The 21,651-nt window shown below is 41.7% G+C and overlaps 2 protein-coding genes across 2 annotated transcripts; one reads left to right on the top strand and one right to left on the bottom strand.

Annotated features, from left to right (window-relative positions):
- Window positions 1-336: 336 nt before the first annotated feature.
- retreg3 (reticulophagy regulator family member 3) lies at window positions 337-8,093 on the bottom strand. Its single transcript, XM_053443302.1, has 10 exons — window positions 7,968-8,093; window positions 7,468-7,732; window positions 5,408-5,514; window positions 4,851-4,881; window positions 4,626-4,752; window positions 4,413-4,497; window positions 3,742-3,879; window positions 3,453-3,526; window positions 2,517-2,649; window positions 337-2,428 (listed from the first exon to the last, which is right to left on the bottom strand). The coding sequence occupies exons 2-10, from the start codon at window positions 7,713-7,715 to the stop codon at window positions 1,887-1,889; spliced, it is 1,485 nt and encodes a 494-aa protein (XP_053299277.1). The 5' UTR covers window positions 7,716-7,732; window positions 7,968-8,093; the 3' UTR covers window positions 337-1,886.
- A 3,068-nt stretch (window positions 8,094-11,161) lies between these two features.
- tubg1 (tubulin, gamma 1) lies at window positions 11,162-19,106 on the top strand. Its single transcript, XM_053443647.1, has 11 exons — window positions 11,162-11,332; window positions 11,658-11,770; window positions 12,204-12,371; window positions 12,469-12,537; window positions 13,627-13,706; window positions 13,805-13,931; window positions 15,224-15,310; window positions 15,935-16,084; window positions 16,258-16,410; window positions 16,993-17,154; window positions 18,045-19,106. The coding sequence occupies exons 1-11, from the start codon at window positions 11,284-11,286 to the stop codon at window positions 18,240-18,242; spliced, it is 1,356 nt and encodes a 451-aa protein (XP_053299622.1). The 5' UTR covers window positions 11,162-11,283; the 3' UTR covers window positions 18,243-19,106.
- The last annotated feature ends 2,545 nt before the right edge of the window (window positions 19,107-21,651 follow it).

The raw sequence follows: 21,651 nt of genomic DNA, 5'->3' as shown, positions 1-21,651 counted from the left end.
AAACCATCCTCATAATGGTGTATGTATATATGGTCATATATATTTGACCATAGGAAAATTAATGACTTATTTAGACTTATTTTATTTTAAATAAATGGATCTGGGCCAATGTGTGTGTGTTAGAACATTCAATTTGTTCAGCACTTAAACCACAGCTGGGATTCACCCCAGACAGACCCTAACCGATATTCTCAAATATTCATATGTGGTGGAGGATTTGGTCAGTGTTCTAAAGTTTCGGAGACTTTACTACGAAGACTTTGCCGAGTTCAGTCATTAATCAGACACTTTGGAATAGACTGGAGATTGTTGTCACATTGCACCAAAGACCAGAGGTAATTGCAAACATTTTATTCAACATGATTTGCACATCAAAACATATCAAAACCAGATACAGAGAAGAACATACAACCACTATGCACATCAAACTGACAACAGGTATCTCATTGAGGAGGTGACTATTCAGAGAGCAGCAACTTTCTCGGTAACTGAGGTGATCAAACAAACTGATATCCTCCTCCTCCTCATTTTTATTTAGCATCAAAATCCCAGCGATGTCCTATCAGTGCACTTTTCTACATCACTTTCATGATTGTGGATCCAGCTCTCGCAGGTACAGCTTGTCTTCTCTAAATATCACAACGAAAGCGAGCAATGTGTCTCCCAGCATTTTTACACTCTTTCAAATATTATATCTTAACGGAAGCTTGTGTGTTTGACCTGCAGTGTCCATTGAAAGATTATGACACACAGATATAGTTTGCCAATCGAGTAGAGATCTGGCTGGTCAGCCCACAAAGCCAATAATACTTGGCTTTGTAAAATATCCACCGTTAGAATAATATTAGACATTTCTCTTTAAAATGTTCAGCATGACTGTCACCTACAAGAAAATCTAAGATGATAAAAACAAAGAAATGTGTTTGAATATCTCTTCTGAAAAAGAAACCAAGTTGAGGGCTCGTTCAAGATATTAAACAAGAACACAATGTTTTACTGAGCTGTATTAAAGGTCAGGGAAATTAACTTATTCAAATAAAAATATATTTATCTCACCCGGGGAAAAAAATAAGGAACTTCAAATGCTCCACTAGGTCAGAGATCTTAAGACGAATGTGACTTTTAAAGTAACAAAATAAGCAACAACTGATCATATATGAATATTTCTTCAGCATAAAACCACAAAGAAAAGTAACTGAAACTTTGATTTGAACATTATTCATCTTCTTAATAGAGGAGAATATCTGTTCGAATCCTCAAGTCTTTGGAAAAGAAATTAAATTCTTCTCTGCTTACCTGTAACATCGAATCACTTCTAACAGATCATAGCCTCATGTCAGTTGAATGGACAGAGAATGAACATCTACAGAGATATAAACTGTTTTTTTGGACTAAATGTCACGGAAAAAGCAGGGACTGATTTATCCATCTCAAATATTTGACTCACTTAAAGGCAAAACATGGAAATGCTGTTTCATGTTGGCGTTTAATCAACATGGCTCAGCTCAACCAACAGGAATGTCATGTTTGGTCCCATGTTAAATAGCCCTGTATATCTAGACCTTCCTGTAGAAAAGATTCATGGGAAATGTTGATCTTCATTTGATGTCGATAATAAAAACCCTCTTAACTGCAACATGGCTCATTAATGCTGGTTTATTTATAGTCTGTTTTTTTTGTAGCTGCATTTCCTATTGCTCAGCCTACAAAGTATACGTTGTTTTTTCTGGATGATCAGGGTTTAAAAGTAGAGGAGAAAGTTTGAAAAAATAAAATACTTCACAGTGATAAACTGATGCCAATCAGAAGCAGGTCTGCTGGAATCTATCATCACATTCACAGCTCATCAACATGCACACACAAACACACATACGTACATTCGCAAACTACTGTGGTTTACCCAGCAGGCTAGATAAGAAGTTAGACCCCTGGCTCTCTCCCCGTCTACTACCCCCTGCTCCACCAGTGGGATCCATCTGGTTCAGTTCAGACTGATCCAGCATTTCAAAGTCCTCTCCGTCCATGTCTGTGTCCAGCTCGGAGCTGGACTGCTTGCGGTAGCTCCGCTGGGCTCTGGCCTTGGGAGGGCCTTCTCTGCGCTGGGCAGCATGAGGCCGGGGCTGCAGTGCCCCGGCTATCGCCGCCTGGATCATGTTGCTGGCGATGATTCCTGCCAAGTCACCAGTGAAATCAGAGGCAGGTGGCAGGCCGCTGAGAGAAAGCTCTTCATCCAGATCCTCCTGGTCCGAGTCCAGATGAGCATCCAGCACTGAAGCCCGATGGCTAGCTAGCCCGGATAGAGCCAGGCTAGGTAACCCGATGCTGGTGTCGTCGTCGTCATCCATCAGAGTGGCATCGGGGTTTATGGAGGGGAAGTCCTGGAGGTCTGCAGCAAAGGATTCCTCATTATCACTGTGTCTGTCAAAGTCTGAACAAAATACAGAAAGGGACAAGGTCAGAGAAAAGCACAAACCAGAAAACAATGAAAAGAAAATCTACCGTGTTTGCACACTTACCCTCAGAGCCCTCTGTGAGTGGGGTCTGACCACGTGATAGATTAAATGTTCCATTCTCGGTGTAGGACATCTCAGCGTCAGAGTGCTCAGAGTCTGTCAGCGCAAGCTCCTTTGCAACAACAGCATCATCAAACTATAAGAGACAACAGATTTTAAGTGTTAAATATTTTAAGGTTGTGTGCTCCATTTTTCTTTTTAGATGTTAGTCACAACCTTAACAAAAACTTTAACTTGACGTTTTTGGCTCTGTTAAGAGAAGATTTGGAAAACTTTCTGTACGACATCATTATTTTCTCTCCGTTTGCTCGAACACTCTTTTTAGGCTTCATCACCCACAGACCGGGCAAAAATAAACATAACAGACACAGCATATTATGTGAAGTTCCAAACCTCAACAGGAAGCAGCTTAGATGAGCTACTGTAAATAACCCTCACAGAATACACAGCCGTAGCTATGTAGTCCATGGTTAATTTCCCATCTCACACTTTCCCACAGCAAGAGTCTGCATTAATTCAGCCGCCTTATGTTTCCAACTGTTTTCATTGTCTCATTGAATTGACAATGGAGAACTCACTTTGAAACTCTTTAAACAGAAGAAAGGCGTGAACGATCAAACAAGATGAGACTTGTCTCTACACATATTGTGTTGAACCGTGCATAAGTTAGTGAAAGTGAACATAAGATCAGAGGGGCCAAAAGTTCAGCACATTGCCATAGCAACTGTGAGAGCACAATGTCAAGTGAACCTTTCAGGCATGTTTTAAATTCCAAAGGAAAACAAAATCAACGACAAACTGATATTTATGAGTATGTTCAATTTGGTGCAAATAAAAATAAAAATCTGGTTCTAGTGAATTTAAATTTGGTTTCATAGGGGGACTGTTGGACCTTGGTGGAAGTATGTGACACTCTAGTTGAAACATTGAGAGACTTACTGTTGGGCAGAAAGCAGCCAACTCCTCTTCACTGTCGCTGGCTTCACCTGAACCACGGATCGGCCTCCGCAGAACTGTAGAACAATATTCAACTTTAAATATATCAAGAGTTAAGTCTTTGTATCTTATATGTCATTTAACTTGTGTGATATAACAACACATTTATTTGTTGATGGTGTCTATGATAGCTTTTTACTTAAATTTGCATTGTCAGTTAAGCATGCAGAAAGTTTACCTAACTAAAAGTTGAACTTGCTGACACCGTAATAAAATTTGATGTACTACTTACACTGATTATCAATAGGCTTTGACATCATGTATCCAGTGCCGCTGAAATCCAGCCGCTGCAGGACTGGCTCCAGCTTCACCCACACATACTGAAAAACCCTGTGATAGGCTGCCAGAGGGGCCAGGAGAGTAGATAACACTAGAGGAGAAAAGCACAAATAGATTAGTCATCAAGGAGAAAGAGGTAATTCTGTTGTGTTGTGTACGGTATGCGATAAGAAGAAATTGTGGTTTCTTCTGTTTTTTAGAGTTCCAGTTTCAGGTACTCTGCTCAGAGTAGATAGACACGAACATGACTGTGTAGAGATAGACCGAGTGAAACAGAGGCAGCAGCAGGGAGTTAACATTTCAGACGTCACAGCTGAGGGCCTTGGCAGGTCTCTACTCCCAAACTCTGCAGCCTACACTGGTTGGAGTTTAGGAGATTAGCCTGCCTTCAGCTTGACCTCCTTAGCATTCTGTCTGGCTCCATTCCCTCCTTCACTCCTGCTCTGTGTCTCATCCTGGCTTTAATCACCTCATGGACTAGGCCCTGGTACTGAGGCACCACAGATCTGGTTTCACCACCCATGCATTTTTAATAGAAACAGTCAGACTTAGTTTCCCTGTCATTGCGGTCATTGTGAGGGGTCTGGGTCTTTATTTAGGGCAGGTTAAACTCCTGGGACTCACAGGCAGAGTAGGAAAGCACCAAGCCAGGAATGTATTGGCCAACCACAGCCAGACAGGTGAACACTCCACAGGTCAGGATGCAAAACTGACGGAGCAACAAAACACATAGGGAATTACGACAGCAACTATAATACAGGTTGACTATGGTGCATGTATTAATTTCTTACATTTCATATGGAATGAGGTTGTCTGGATACCTTGTGTGGCCCTTACCTTGCCAGGGTTGTGTCGTTTGTACTGAACCACATTGGACTTGAGAACTGTTCCGCTGACCCAGGCCTCAGCAATATGGTGGCACAATTCAGGCACACTGATGATGCCAGGCTGCACCAGACCCCAGCTGGACAAATAAACAAATCAATTTTAGTGGTCCTCTTATTGTATCATTCATTCTTTAAGAATAACAGCCAGTGATAAACTGTGCCTAAAGTAACAAACCTCTCATTTTCTGATTCCTCCACGTTTTGGACTGTTGAGAGAGAAAAAAACATTCATCACTTTGAGAAACACTATGTACCCTGTAACAACCGTGTGCAGTATAACAGGTTTTATGATTATATTTTTTTACATTTCTGCTTCATTAGATAGCGATAGTAGAGACAGAGGAAGTGAAAGGGGAGACAGGGGATGACATGTATGGCATCTGTAAAGACAAAGCCTTGTTTGTAGCATGTGCTCAACCAGTTGAGCTATGGGCTTCCCATTGGCTTGGACATATTATGTTCATTTAGCCTTCTGTTCTCTCATCTACAGTATCCTCAGGACTTCGCTCAGTACCAGTTCAAAAACATATTAACTGCTCCTTGTGTAATACGAACCACTTGTAAAGTCCATGGCGCAGGACTGCATACCTATTCTGATAACAGAAGTACATTTGAAGCAATGAAGTAAAAACAGGGGAATAATCTAAGATACAATTTACAAAAGAAAGATGAGGCAGTCCAGGGGTAAAATTTTATGAATTACAAGAACGTGTCAGACTTTCTAGCACGTACCTCTTATTTCTGGCCAGATCTTGTTTTTCCAGGTATCAACACTGATAACCACAGCCAGACCAAAAGCAAGCAGGAACAGGAGGCGCAATGAGGTCAAGGCGAAGAACCTGAAGGGCAACAAAACACATGACGACAGTAGATCCCATTAATGTTTCCCCAGGACACAACGTTATATAATTCAAAAAACCTAGTGGAGGATTGATAAAACTATAAAACCCCTAAAAGATGATCTATTCTTTCCCATACTCAGAACTGATAAAGAGGAACCTATCCATCCCTTTTCTGATGTGTGCTAAAGCGCTCGAAAATTTGGTATTTAAAAAGGATGAGAATACAACATTTCTTCTTAAACAGTAGTGGCACTGTTGTTATATAAAAGCTTCAGTCTGTACTTCTAGATTAAAATATAACACAGGAGTTGTTCAGGCAACTTCATTTCACTGCCTTGGACCGATTCCGTAAGTGTTGCTCCAGTTTCTGATCACAAGACTTCAACATTTGTTGACCACAACAATTTTATAGGATTCTGCCAATCAGCAGTTAGAGATTAACCCAACAAAGAATTTGTTGGCACAATGGTGTGAATAAGTATTTGGGGGTAGCAGTGCAATTAGTAGCTACAGATAATAAGGTCATTGTTGAACTAGTAAATACGAGGGGGTGTGTGTACACTTGAACTAAAGTACAAAAACAATAGAACAGACTGTCAACTGATACTGAATCTCTACAGCTCCTTCTGAAGATGCAGTTAGTGGTGTGTAAGCATTGGATTTCAAAATTGTATTGGGCCCATTTGTCACTCCTGCTTGTTCAAGCTGGACATCATCAATGACATACTGTCTGAGAGGTTTTCTATACTCCCGCCCCATCTCCAAGTGATGACGCATCATTATAGTACATTAATTGATTTTTTTGGGCAGGAACTGGCCTTCGCTACTTAATGTGTTCAAGACTACAAGTAAATGGGAGACAGTTTGCACGGTTTGAAAGCAGAAAGTAATTCAAAGCAGAATGCCTGAACACCAGAAGCAGGCCAGCCAGTCCATCTTTCCCTCATTTGGATGCCAGGTCAGTGATTCTTGTCATTCAAAAATATTAAAATTTACCCAAAACTACCGCCAAATTTACCCAGTCTTCCTCATTAATTCTTGATTTCTTCTGTACTTGATTAACTATGAATCTATGTTATAACTGAGTGAATATATACCAAAATATTTTAAAGATATATTGTAAATCTAATTATTCATAACAATACTCAATAGTAACCGTAACAGCAATAGTAATTTCAGAGGAACATTTTGTACTCTAAACTTAACTGTAATAGTTTTAATGCCATAGCAACTCATTTATATATATATAAACATACGATAAGATTATAAAATAAAATACACATAGAGATTGAACTAAAAACCAACAAACGGTTGTTCAAATGTAATATCAGTGATAATGTACTTATAGTATAATTCAACACTCTGAATAGACCCATTTTGCATGATGACTTCTTAAACTATTGATATTTAAATCATATATTGATTCTAATAATTGTAATGTACTTTACTTACATAATTTTAATATATTATACTTGCAATAGTGCTCTATTTCCAGTCATTTGATAAAAACACAATATGTAACATACTAATATATGTATAGATTTACTGCTATTCACCGATATGCGCTGTATCAAAGCCCCTAACAAGTAGACACCCAAAGAGACTCTCACTTCTGCAGTGACCAGACATGGACTCGTGAATCTCTCACAGACACGAGCCTGCGCAATGAGACACGTGCAGTGCATTAAACAGCCACCTCACTGTTTCAATATCAAGGAGCCGGTTCAGTGGAGAGAAACGTTGGAGTTAAGCTAGATGCATCTGTGGAGTGAGTCTATAAATAGAGCCACCAGCCAGCCATCTGTCTAGTCTTCAACTGACAGGTGAAGCGTTAGCATTGTGTACAAGCACCAGCTGCTCTCAGTCAAGTTGGCCTTTAGTCTGTACTGTGTGAATGCATGTTACATTAACACAAATGTAAACAAGTCTGCAATCAAATCACAAACTCACCAGAACACAATGTTGACCGCGGTGTAGAGGAGCACACACTGGAGAGGTCTCTCCCACACCAGGACGGACTGCAGGTAGGTCAGCACGGGCTCGTAGGGCCCAAGCCTGGACTGAAGAGCGGCTTTGACAGCCCGTACCTGGCCGTCTCTCTCGCTGGAGCATGGGCGGCTTCGAAGGCAGACACTAGACCCCTGTATGTCGGAGCTGTCCTCCATGGATGCGCCTTCCAGTGTCCCAGTGTGAGCCATCTTAAAACAAGCAAAGCCTGTGGAGTAGGAACGTTAGAGTGATCGATGAGGACTTGACAGGAAACAGGTAGAGAGCGGCAGCACGGCTCAACACACCGGCTAACAGATATCCGCTAACGGATTTAGGCTAGCAGCTAGCAGCGCCAGTTGACCCAGCGAGTGAGCGACTACAGCGGAACACCAAGCTGTGTTACAAACACACAAGCTACCGTGCCTACTGCGGAAATGTGTTTAAAAAAGACTGACACTCACTATTTAGTCATTTTTGCAGAAATGAAGCGCTCTCCTCGGGAACAGGACAATATGGCGCAACCTGTTTTTCTCAAAGAGCAGCGATCCAATGAGAATCCGCACGAGCCCCCCGTGTGATGCTGCGTTCAAGTGCGATAGGAATATTAGAGTTTTGTTTACTTTGAAGCGCCTCGTGGACAAATAAACTATTCAACGCTCAGGTTGAAATGTTCGTGTTTCTATTTACTTGTTTTTTTTATATAGCTTTGAAGGTGCCTGGTGAGGGCGAAATAAACAACAATAACCAATAAACATTGAAATGTCAAACACAAATCGGTTTGTTGTGAAAATTAACCAAGTACGCACCCTCAAATATTTTGCCCAACAATTCTGAGGTGTACTTAATCTTGAGTATTTCCATTTTCTGCTTCAGATATTTATTCATTTTACTATATTATATTGCTTTTATTTATTCAAAAGGGGCAATGTACATTACAAACGTAATAATAAGGAGACAGAGAACAAACAACTAGGCGCAAAATGCCGAGAGGGCGGCACAAGAGACTGATTTATCATGACGTGACACATGCAATGTAAAACAATGCAGTAACGTCACCGGATCATCCTCTAACCACGGGACGCACCGGAGCTAGAAGCGCCTCCTTTCCTCGCCCATGTTAAATACTTGGGCTCTTCGCACCGGTAGCGTAGTGCCGGGAAGACCCGGGAAGCCTTGCGGCCACACACACACAAGCACATCATCTCCTCTGTGTGTGTGTGTGGGGGGGGGGGAGTGGCGGCTACAGGCTTGTACAGCATCATTTACCCCTGAACCAGCGCGGAGAAATGCGCTCCCTGGGCCACAGGGACGAGCCAGCCCCACGCCACTACGCTGCCATGCGTGGAACCAGGACACCAGTGGACACAGGAGCTGGGTCAGGCTGTCGTGTTGGCTACTTCCATCAACTATTCATTGCACAATATCTAATACTATGTCAATTTGAAAACAAAAATGAGACATAACCATTTAAAATTAAATATAAAAAATTAAATTAAATTAAATTTTCTACTTTACTACATATATTTTACAGCCTTACTTTTATATTTTGGGATTTTAGATACTGGATGATTTAACATGCCTTAAAAACCTATTGTTAGAGAATAACTGTTGCTTGTTTCCATGTGATGCTGGCCTCTGCTGCCCTTGTTTGGTTTGTGCAGCTTGTGATTAACAAATTGCCCTTGAAGGATAAAATATATTTTCTTTTATGGACAACTTTAGTTAATCACAAGCTGCGCAAACCAAGCAAGAGCAGCCTCAGGACATCACATGGAAACAAGTTAAAGCTAAACTAGGAAATTTAGAGGGGGACAGAGAGACAGCTCACCTTCAAAGTAAAAGTTCAGGAGGCCGGAGGTTTGATTTGAATAATGATTAATGAGTGACCCTTACTCCTTGTGCTAGTTGATGGGAACAATGTGTCATTTATTTGATTAACGAATATAAACTAGAAGGTTTTGCATGAATTTTCAGAATTATATTAAATTAAATGTGTCCCACACTGTGATTCTTGTAAATCTAACAATAGGTTTTTAAAGCATGTTAAATCATCCAGTATCTAAAATCCAAAAATATCAAAGTAAGTAAGGCTGTCAAATATGTAGTAAAGGTTTTCTCTGAAATGTGTATCAAAAGCATAATAGAATGACACAGACACACACACACACACACAATAATTTTTCCATCTTCTTAGTGTGCTTTGTTTCTCCTGGGAACGAGCAGGCGGTGTGGCCTATTCGGTAGAGTGGTCGTACTCCAACCAGAAGGTGTCCGTGTCAGTTCCCAATCTTCCCCAACTGCCCTCCGAAGTTACTTAACCCCTACAATTTCCATGATTTCAACCAACTATTCATTGCACAATATCTTAAAAAAAAAAATCCTGGGCAGGATGTGCGCAGACAGCTTCTGCGCAGGATGTGCGCAGTGGGCTTCTGCGCAGGATTAATTTAATAATTTTTTTTTATATTTAACTTGTTAATATATACTTTATATATATTCTTTTTATATATTTTTTAATTGAAATAGGGTTGGATATTGTGCAGTGAATACCTACAGGTGTCTGTCAATGCCTGTCAGTGCTCGGGCCCTAATTAATCAAATAGTGTGACATTTTTATCCCGCCCTCAGTCCATCACATTGATTCAGATTAAAATATCTCCAAAGATTTTCGACATCATGGGAGGACATTTTCTCGAGACATTCATGACAGATGTATTCGTCCCCATGAAGCATTGACATATGTATGCTGAAAAAGGAATATGCAAATGTCAGCAGGATGGTCTTCTGTATAATTTGGCACAGACCACTGACAGTATGGTAAAGACATTCACACTAACAGGTGATGTCTGTGCTGTCTGGTTGAAATTTCAATATCTTTCATGACAAAATCCTTCATAACTAATCAGCAGTAATTGTACAGAAGTATTTGTCCCTTTAAGTAGCTGAAGGAGATCACACTTCATATTCTGGAAACCAGTTATTGACCCTGTGGATCATGTTATTTAAAGCAGAACATAATAGGAAAATGAGGGACCTCATAAACGGCTCAACTCAGGATCACATGTTAATATTACGAGGATAATATTAAATTTACTCAAAAATAAAAATGCAAGTTTATTAGGTGCACAAGTGCAATGCCATGTAATCGGATACAATCTCCCTGCACAATTTTGGTAAGAATTTGAGCATGTTAAAGCCCTCAAAAATTCAATTCATGTGCCTGAAAAATAATAATAATATTCTTTACAATTTGAATAGGGCCTCACTGTCTGTCAGTGCCTGTCAGTGCTCGTACCCTAATAATAACAATAGTATATATATATAATACAAATAAATAAAGGGAAAAAAGAGTCACAATACTCTTTAGATACAATCTTCAAATCAAACAATATCGACATGATTGTTTATTGAAATTTTTTATTAATATTTATTCATTTTTCTCATGTACCAACAGTTTATATTTATTTTATTTGATTGTATTGCCTTTCTTTTATATATTTGTATTATCTAGTCTACCTACTTCTGACGTGCTGTAACAACTGGATTTTAACGGTTTATGGATCAATACATTTTTATCTTATCTTATCTTAAAAAGTAACAAGCGGCTCTACATACACCGACACAGTAGGTGGCGCTGTGCACTTTTAACCCCAGTTTGTTCCTTCTAAGCGGGAAGGAGCGGGCAGCGTCTCACTCAGCGGTCTGGTCCCCTTGTATCTTTTAGCTAGCCAGCAGCTAGCAGGCTAGCTAAACCAGGAGCTGAACCAAGGACCAAACATGCCTCGGGAAATCATAACGCTTCAGCTGGGACAGTGTGGAAACCAGAGTACGTGGAAGACGCACTTAACGTTAAGATCCTCCATCTTCTAGCCAGTGTCCTGTGTTCACCAGAGTCAGCTAGCGGAGATGATCTGTTAGTTACCATCAAGACAAGCTAAGCTCAAACAACAACTAACTCCACTACAGTCAGTAAAACCGAGCTAACCTGTGGCTAGTGGGATTTCATTGCATACAATACCGTATAATGCATGTTGATGTTAGCTACCAGTCGTAGTTTACTGTTTGTTATTGAACTTATAAGGTCAGCAATAGTTGATTAGAATGCCCCAAATGTTAAGTTGATGCCAGCCTTGCTCCTTCTTCCGTTACAGTCGGGTTTGAGTTCTGGAAGCAGCTGTGTGGAGAACATGGCATCAGTCCAGAGGGGATTGTCGAGGAGTTTGCGACTGAGGGCACCGACAGAAAGGACGTGTTCTTCTATCAGGTAACTAGAGCAGGGGGTTCTCAGCTGTCTCCTCTTTCCTCTCTCATCTAAAGGACGTGTCTGTCCTCAGAGCTGCTCCTCATTGGATGTCTCCTGTCCTCACCATGCGGAGGAAACTCAGCAACATCAACAGATCACACAGTAAACCAGTTAGTGGCCCAAGTCACGAGTACAGGAGGAGACATTGTTGATCTCTATTGTGATTTTTAACATTAAGTTCCGATTTGATCATTGCACGGACAATCTATTGTGCTGGTGTTGCTCAAAGTGCTCAGTGAGTGTATATACAGCGCAGTCTATTGATTATTGTGTGCAGCCAAGGTTGTTCATCACTAGGTGGCGCACTTGTAGTATCAAATGATGTGGGAACACAGCTTTCCTTCAGACAGCCCAGTTCCACCAGCTCACCTCTGGTTTTTGTGAAACTCCACAGGCCGACGATGAGCACTACATCCCCCGTGCTGTGCTCCTGGACCTGGAGCCCAGGGTGATCCACTCCATCCTCAACTCCCCCTACGCAAACCTTTACAACCCAGAGAACATCTACCTCTCTGAGCATGGAGGAGGTGCCGGCAACAACTGGGCCAGTGGATATTCCCAGGTGATCACTGGATGTTACCCTGTTTCTCTCGTAAACCTCAACTTATTATGAAAATAGAGACATAACTTGATAGACCTGTGATGCTTTTTTCCTTTAGGGCAAAAAAATCCAAGAGGACATCTTTGACATCATTGACCGCGAGGCAGATGGCAGTGACAGTTTGGAGGCAAGTTGATCCTTTATCATACACTGACTGGGCTGGGGGGGGGGAGAGATCAGAGCTGTGGCTGTGTGGATTTTTTAAACAAAGTAAGATGTGTGTGTTTAGAAATATTACCCGGTACAGTTAACTACCCCCCCCTCATTTCACACAAGAACAACTTCCTACTGAGTTTGTATCTCAAGTATTCAAGAAACTAGCAAAGTGTTGTTTATAGTGAATGTCCTGGGCACAGGCCGGTAATTTCTTGTGGTCATTTTTCGATCACTTTGTACTTGTTTTTTTATCACTTGTTGTGACCACTTATCTCCTTTTGGACATTTTGTATCTCTGTAGTCGTTGTCAGAATCTGTTAGTAACATTTAGCAGGTTTTTCTCAGAAGGCAGCACCTCAAGTGGCCTGCTGACCCGTTGGGGCCCTGAGCCTGTAACAAATTGGCCTGTTCTGTAATGCATCCCTGGTTTGATTAGTATCACTGGACCTTGTCTTGGATACTCTTTTGACTTTGTTGTAAAGCTCCATGTAGAAAGGAGTGATTTGATAGAAGCAGCATGTTCAAATGGTGTCAGAGCCTGTCATCTTGAAACCAGCCAAATTCCAGCCATCCCTCATTATTATTCTTAGCCTCTCTTTTTTATTTTTTTCCTTGGTGGACTTTCTTCAGCTGCCAGCCTCCCATAAAATAACACTCACATTTCCCCTCTAAGGTCTGCAATTTCTGTAACTCATTCACATTATGACCCCACATTATTATTTAGTGTGTGCACTCATGTGTGCATTGGATAGGAAGGTGGGCAGGGTTGCCGCGAGCATGTGTATGTTGGCAGGGTGTGGCATGTAGAATGTCTGGTGATAATAGCCGGGCGAGTGTAGAAGGCAGGTATTACAGGGCTGTCTTGGGGGGTATAAGGGAGCCCAATTGTGAGGTGGGGCTGCCCTCCCATTTATATAACTGCTGAGGAAGAGAGGCATTTGGTCACCCACACACTTTCAGCCCTCAGCATCAGTGGAATTTACAGTGAGTTTTTAAACTCACACGTGGCACATGCTGTGGATCTGAACAGCGAGTAACGAGTAACACTTTGTCTTTGCAGGGATTTGTCTTGTGCCATTCCATTGCTGGGGGGACAGGCTCTGGGTTGGGATCCTATCTGCTGGAGAAACTCAATGACAGGTTCACAAACACACATGCAGCTTAGTCACTTACATTTTCTAGAAATCTGGTGTGTGTTTATGTTTATATATATATATATATTGTTTTATGATCCCCAGGTACCCAAAGAAGCTGGTGCAGACATACTCTGTTTTCCCAAACCAGGATGAGATGAGTGACGTGGTTGTTCAGCCGTACAACTCGCTGCTGACGCTGAAGAGGCTCACCCAGAATGCAGACTGCGTGGTGAGCAGTAGCACTTGTGAAGGGGTGTTGTGTAATCAAATTGCTCCCTTTGCTTCATAATGCTGCCATGGGACTAAAACAAATCCACAAGATGACATAAACATGACTGTGTTCTGAATCAAAAGCTAACTGGTTAGCTTTTGATTTTACCACTTGAGTCAAACCAAAGGTCAAATCCAACAGAGACGCCAAACTGTTCCACAATCAGTGAGCTGAGACAGGAAACAAAATAATTTTATTAAGAGAGGTGGTCAGTCAAATTACCAATAACGTCATGATGTGATGTCAGACCGTTAAATACATTTGGCTTCACGTGCTCTGACAAAATGTCAGGGGTCAAACCGCTGCATACACTTGCGAGTACACATGTCAAACAGTGTTAGGACATCAAACGTTTATTAAAAGCATGAATAGAGCTTGATTTAAGTCTCACAGACCTGTTATGCAGTGTTGTCAGTGAGCCTGAGAACATTTTATTGACAAGAGCCACTTCTACACTGGTCAAGTTGTAACCAGGCAGTTGGATGTGGATATTTAGCCTTTAAAGGAGAACTCCACCCAAATAATCATAAACATGAAGGCTGAGATTGTTCCCTCTCCACTTATGAAAGGGATTTGGTAATTTGACTGCCCAGCTGTCCTTCCTATCATGATCCACTTAAAGCATTGGTGTGTTTAACCGTGCCCTGAAACAAGCTTTGATACAGTTTAGTCATTTTATGTCTGCAACACTGAAAACGGCGCAAATAATTTTGTAAAGAATATGAGTCAAGATTTGACTTTTATCGAGCGGTTCGTTGAACTGCTACTTATTTAAGGCGCTGCTGTGCTTGTGTAGCTGTGACTATTAAAGAGGCAAATTGCTGTGCCGGCCCTGACGCATCGCAAATCGAACTTATTCAATCCCATTCTGAAATCAGTGATTGTATTAGTCTGAGATACTCTGACAGTCTAATGGGGTTTCCTCTCTAATACCTACTTCCTCCAGGGTCTTGCATAAGCCCCTCATGTGTGTTAAATTAGCTGGAAAACTAATAGAATCTGCCCAAGAATTGGTCCCCCTGTTGCAGCTGTACAGTGCGTCTCTTATGTTCAGCTCTCCTAACAACAGCACACTGTGTAGCTTCTTTAAAAGGTTCCTTGACTGCGTCATTACTCCGATACCCTATCGCTCTTTCTCTAACTTCGTAGCAGTGTATCGACTTTCACCCATGTTGTTTTGCTGGAGGGGATCTATTCCTCCAATTTTCTCTAAGGTTGTCTAATAATTACTCTGTGGGCTTGTGTGTCAGGTGGTGTTGGATAACACGGCTCTAAATCGCATCGCCACAGACAGACTGCGTATCCAGAACCCCTCATTCTCCCAAATCAATCAGCTGGTGAGTGAAACGTGTCATCCTGTCAGTGGTCAGGTTTTAGTTTTCGCTCTAGTGTGAATTCAACTCAACTGCCAGGGCATGTTGTCTTTGTTCAGAATACAAACTGTGCGAGACACACCTCGCTCACTACAAAAAATTACGAGATTCACAAACTAGTTTGGCGAGTCAGTTGCATGTCAGACTGGATTTCAGCTTTCTTAGGAATGAGTGGCACATCGTTGCACTTTCCAAATGATACGTCAACTTTTCAGTGTTTGAAAAGAGCAACGCACTCTCCTTCAGTGTTGAGTGAAATAGACAGTGTGTATATAATTTCATATAATTGTTTATATCAAATTAAAATTGTATATACATTATAAGTGTTTATATATTATAATTATACAGCTATATAAATATTATAATTTTTTTCAAAGTGTGACATTTATTTCAGATGAAGTAGCTTAGGGTGCTGTTCGCCTGTACTTTATTGTAAAGAGACTTTTTTTCTATTACTTCATGATATAGACATTGTGATAAAACTGAATTGGATTAACCCGATTCGTGCAATCCAGATTTTGTCTTATTTTGAAGCTCTAACCACTTATTTTAAAAGCTCTGTGTCTAATTGAACCTTCATACACGCAGGTTTCCACCATCATGTCTGCAAGCACAACCACCCTGCGCTACCCAGGCTACATGAACAACGACCTCATTGGCCTGATTGCATCCCTCATCCCCACACCCCGCCTCCACTTCCTTATGACTGGTTACACACCACTCACTACTGACCAGTCGGTGAGTTGTGGTCAGACCACTGAGAGAAATTAAATAAAACTGAGGAACATTTGTTTACTCACACCCAGTGCAAGGTTAAACCACTGTCAGTCGATCGAAAGTCTTCTTGCTATCGGCATTTACTATTCGAAATACTGAGAAGCCGGCTTTTTACTCTCCCCCCTGTACCTCAGGTTGCTAGTGTGAGGAAAACCACAGTGCTGGATGTGATGAGGAGGCTTCTGCAACCCAAGAATGTGATGGTGTCCACCGGAAGAGAGAGGCAGCCAAACCACTGCTACATTGCCATCCTTAACATCATCCAGGGAGAGGTCGACCCCACACAGGTATGCGTTTGTTTGTTTGTGTAGGAAGTGTAAATAATAACTAGGGATGCCCCGATATGGAAATTCTTGGCCGATACCGATGTTTAAAACAACAATCTAGCGATAAGCGATACCGATGTTTGTTTATTTAGTTTTTGTTGTTATTCATTCACCCTTTTGTGCCGGGAAAATAATTAAATCATTATTTAAAAAGCACTATTTGAAATTATTTCAGCCCTTTATAACTCTTATCTTTTAATGAGCACAAATTCAATCAGATTTAGCAGGGCAAATTCAATCAGCGGATGGGGACCCCCCCCCCAAAAAACTTGAGACAGGCGGTGTGGAGAGGAGGGCGGCGGGGCGCCTGCTCCCCCAGCCGCGGCACGTGCTCAGCGGTTTTACCACAAATACCAATGAACATCGGCCAATGTCATCGGTGAAAGTCAAGTTTATCACCGATGCACCAATGTCAGTAAACGAGGCGAATATCGGCCGCTACCGTTTTTTGGGTGATACATCACTAATAATAACCTTATGTGTTACACATCTCTCAACATGTCTGTACAGCATTTAATCCTATTTGAACTGACTCTGCCGCAGGTGCATAAAAGCCTCCAAAGAATCCGAGAACGCAAACTTGCGAGCTTCATCCCCTGGGGTCCCGCCAGCATCCAGGTGGCGTTGTCCAGGAAGTCCCCCTACCTGCCTTCGGCCCACCGAGTCAGTGGTCTGATGATGGCCAACCACACAAGCATTTCCTCCGTAAGTGCTTATCTCAGTTGTGACATCAGCCTGTTCAGCTACATTTCCCTCCCGTGTTTATTTATACAACACAGATCTGTGTGTGTTTGGAATGTTCATTATTAATCATTCAACTGTTACTGGCAATGCGAATTTTGACAGGTTTGTACTGTCAGCTAAAGTGAGTGGGTATTCTCTGCTGGGGGTCTTATAGTTAACAGACCATACACAAGACTATATCTGTAACTAACTAATGGATCGCCATTGAGGCAGGATTTCTCCCTGTCTGTCTATGATACATTAAATGAAAAGTGTGTGGGCGGGAAGTTATCATGAATTTATTCGTGAAATGTGAATTTACAGTTTCTCTGTGTATGCTGCTAACTGCAATTGTAAATATTACATTCTAAAAATTATTGTATTCATATTTTCCATAATGTATCACTTAAACAGATCTACATTTTAATCATGTGTGAAATGCATCTTCCTAAAGAGTGAAGTTGAGCTGCTGCAGCAGCAGTTCTAGGGGAATTCCACACAAATTAAGTTTGCGCTTTTTATGCTGCCAAACATGACCTTTACTTGAAAATTGACATTTTATTTTTGCTGGTTTAAGAAACTGTGAAGCAATAAAATGTTGTGACTTTGTTGAAATAATATTCATAGTCACATTACAGTGCCTGGATTATACTTTTTTTTTAAATACTTCAGATCTAAATAAAAGTAAGGATAATTTACAGTCATCTTTGGAAGTTACAGTGAAGGTTTCATTTTCATTTTTTGTAACAGAAGTAAAAATAAAAAACCTAGTCAAAAGGAAAGTGTGTTTCTAAAGAAGTCAGGACATGGACCTGAAATCCAACCCTTTTCCTGGTGCTAGTTGTGATGTGCTCTCCGTTTGTTTCCCACAGCTGTTTGAGCGGACGTGCCGGCAGTATGACAAACTGCGTAAGCGTGAGGCCTTCCTGGAGCAGTTCCGCAAAGAGGACATATTCAAGGACAACTTTGACGAGCTGGATAACTCCCGTGAAGTCGTCCAGCAGCTGATAGACGAGTACAGCGCAGCCACGCGGCCCGACTACATTTGCTGGGGCTCACAAGACCAGTGAATGGACTTACAGGTGTTGAGTCTCATCCCCAACTCCTCAATGAACACGCGCTCTTAGTTTATCTCACTCCATTCATCTCCCTTATACACACACACACATGTCCTGAAATAAAAACATTTTACTTAAGCTGCTTCTCTTCGAAAAAATATTCATCAGCTTTTTGCAGCATGTTATATATATGATTTGTTGTGCGTTGAACATTCACGCATCCACAGGTTGCAGACTGAGGGATGATCGGTAACAGCCACTGTCATTAAAACCAACCAAAAGTTAAAAGGCTAAGTTCGGAAATGTAGTTTAAATAAGTAAATAGTCTTGTGAAGTAAAAGGATGAGCGCTTCTTCTCTGCAATTCTGTGCAGTGAGCATAAATGTTTTCTACAAAATCTATTTGATAGTTGTTTCCTTTTCTATTTCTTTGCCTTTGTTTCAGCAATTTAAGAACCTGTTGCCTTGTTTTGTTCTATTTCTTACATGAACTCTAGCAGAGCTGAGTTACAGGACAATGTCCACAGACTATAAAGTGACTGCCTTCAGTAATTGGGAGTAGGACTGGCTGGAGGCACGATGGTTAATGTCGGTTCTTGTATCCCAGACATTTAAAATGGTGCTTTGTCTCATATTTGTGCTGCTGATACCCTCATTTGTCACCACTGTACATGACCTGTAAGAATTAAGCTGAACTTGTGTTTAGGCCAGAAAGTGTGTAAACATATCTGCTATGTTCACAGCATTTACATTTTTAACAGCAAGTGTCACCCAGAGTAAAGGGAATTAAGTTTGTACAGATGACCATGTCTGTGTACAGGGCTGGACCTCACTGTAATGATTCATCTCTATGCCTGTAAATAAACTTAAAATAATATCTGGCTCACCGACTGTCTCTGTTTCCTGTCGATGAATTTACTCTCCCTTGTTGCTTTGCTTCTTGGACCTGCTGAATATAAAAACATTGTTTTTGATGTAACCACACAGGGTCATGTTACTTTTATTAAATACACAAATTAAATAGCATTTTCTCCCTCACCGGGAGCTGATGTGTCCTGATGCCCATTCAACGAACTCTGTTAAGGCTCATTGCCACAGGGGTACGTAAAGGCACTTAGCAACGCTTGCTCAACCTGCTATTGTTTTTAACCAGAAAAGCTTGGAAGGGGGGGGGGGGATACTCCCAGGTCTGGCGCCAAACTTGGGCCTTTTATCAAAACGTTTCTTTGTGAAACAATAGTCTTACACTGCTTCACTAGCTGAGGCACAAGAAAGGCACATTTTCTGAAAATGAAATGGAGGAAATGAGCTGTGAGTCTGAACAATGGTACCGAACACTGAATATGGTAAAATGGTGCTGTTTTTTATTAATTACATACAGTATTTATAGTTTTTATTGCACTTCCAAGTTGGTTAAAAACAAACAATAGTGCAATTAACTATACACACATTACATAAAAAGGTACCGTGCAGCGTACAAACAAGCGTAATATAAAGCAACAACATCCGCAGTTTGATTTTTTTTTCTCCTTTTCCTTCTCGTACATGTAGCTCAGAGCTGCCTGCAGCTGCAGTAAAAAAGAAGCACAGAGAGAGAGAGGGCTATGACTCATCAAGGTAGTCCATATTGAGAACTCTTAGTTTTGTCGCTGGTTATCGCATGGGGTTGTTTTGCAGAAAAACAGAAAAATCCTCTTTACAAAGCCAATTATTGTTCTCAAGAGTCCTAAAGGGTTATCTACAGTAATATAAAGGTGTATACAACAGGAGGGTTTAATATTCTAAGATATTCAGGTGTAAAAAAAAAATATATCAAAAGGGGGATTTGTCTGCTTTGGGATTATTAAATGTTATAAAAGCTTATTAAAAATATCTTTGGTCCATGCTCAAACTCATGCCTTGGTGAAACAAAATAACTAAAAAAGGTGAACACAAAGGAGCTACACAGGAGTTACACATCTGATCATATGGAGGGGAACCAAAGGCATTCATGGCTCTGATCGGTTGAAACCCAATATCAAAATGCACCTGGGTCTGCATTTAAGACATAAAAGACAGTAAAAAAAAAAAAAGGCACATAAATAATACTACAAAAGCACCTATGGCATGAGTAGAAGGTTTCTGTTTAAATAGCAGGGGACAGATGGGGGCACTGCATGATAAATATGAAATAATCCACAGCTCTGAATGGGGCCTTTCTGTGTGGTCTGGGTTCGATGTCTTCAATGATTAATACATTGTAAAAATAACAATAATAAACAGTGAAGCACCTGTTATTGTCAGCGGAGCGGAGCTGCATTAGAATAGCAACTGACACAAGCTAAGATTGATCCAATCAGTCAAGTGTTAACCAAGTTCGGTGTCGAGGATTACAGCCAAGACGAGCAGCACGACAAAGGACACATCAGAGCATTTGGTGGAAACAAAAAAACAGAACAGAAACCAAACGGCTTCAAAATGCTTTGGTTTCTGTGAATCAACGATCCCAGATCCTGAACGTGTCGTCCAGGGAAGGAGTTTCTTCGTCAAAAGCACCCGCAACTGAAAATCTCATCGGTAAGAGTCTCTAAATGGACCCGGCGGCCAAAAATGACTTGGCTACAGAGTTCAACATCTGCTTCTGGTTCCAAGTTCACATGGCTCACCGCATCAACAGTTCCAGGTAATGCAAGCCCGGCTGGGATCTTATGAAAACTAACTGTCTCTGATGAACATGTCGGCGTACAGGCACGTGAGAAAGTGAGTCTGTGTGGGTGAGGGAGTGAGAGCCGGAGGCGGGAGGGTTTGTCACCGAGCGTTCTCAAAACTGGTTCAGCGGCACACGGGGGGGGGGGGGGGGACTGCCTTCTAGGAAAGTTAACACAAATATGGCACACTGTGAGCCATGACTTCGTGAAGGGGAGGACCACAGCTAATTGCTACCACAAGTTCAAAGTTAGCTGTCTCTCCCTGACGTAGCAACTAACGTCTCACATTGTCGAGGTTGGGTTGGGGGAGGGGGGTGTTGCCATTTGGGGTATAAGAGGTGGTTGCGTGACAGGATGGGGTGGATGTGTGTGTGTGTGTGTGTGTGTGGTGGGGGGGGGGGGGATACACGTGACACCTCATCAGCAACCGCACTGGTTTCTTTGGGTTTCTAGGCCTCGCTCGCAAAAACACAACCCCCCTCGCCTTCCCGTGCTTTGCCGTTCCTTCACCCTCCCTCCTCCATTGGCCGGCTCCTTCAGCTGGAAAGCTCAGCAAGGGTTTATTTTCACGGATGGGGAGCAAAAACAGCCCTCTCTTTGTTTTGGCTGCCGTGCGGTTCCCAGTGGAGGAGGCGCGGGGTCCTGAGGGCCGGGTCTGGGCCTCCTAGGGGGGCCACGTGGAGGAGGCCGGTGGGAGTTGGGGGTGGGGCGGGGTCGTCTGGGTGTGGGCCCCCC

This window comes from Pleuronectes platessa, chromosome 16, assembly GCF_947347685.1.
Source record: "Pleuronectes platessa chromosome 16, fPlePla1.1, whole genome shotgun sequence".
Lineage (NCBI taxonomy): Eukaryota > Metazoa > Chordata > Actinopteri > Pleuronectiformes > Pleuronectidae > Pleuronectes > Pleuronectes platessa.
This window is presented reverse-complemented; position numbering and strand designations above follow the sequence as displayed.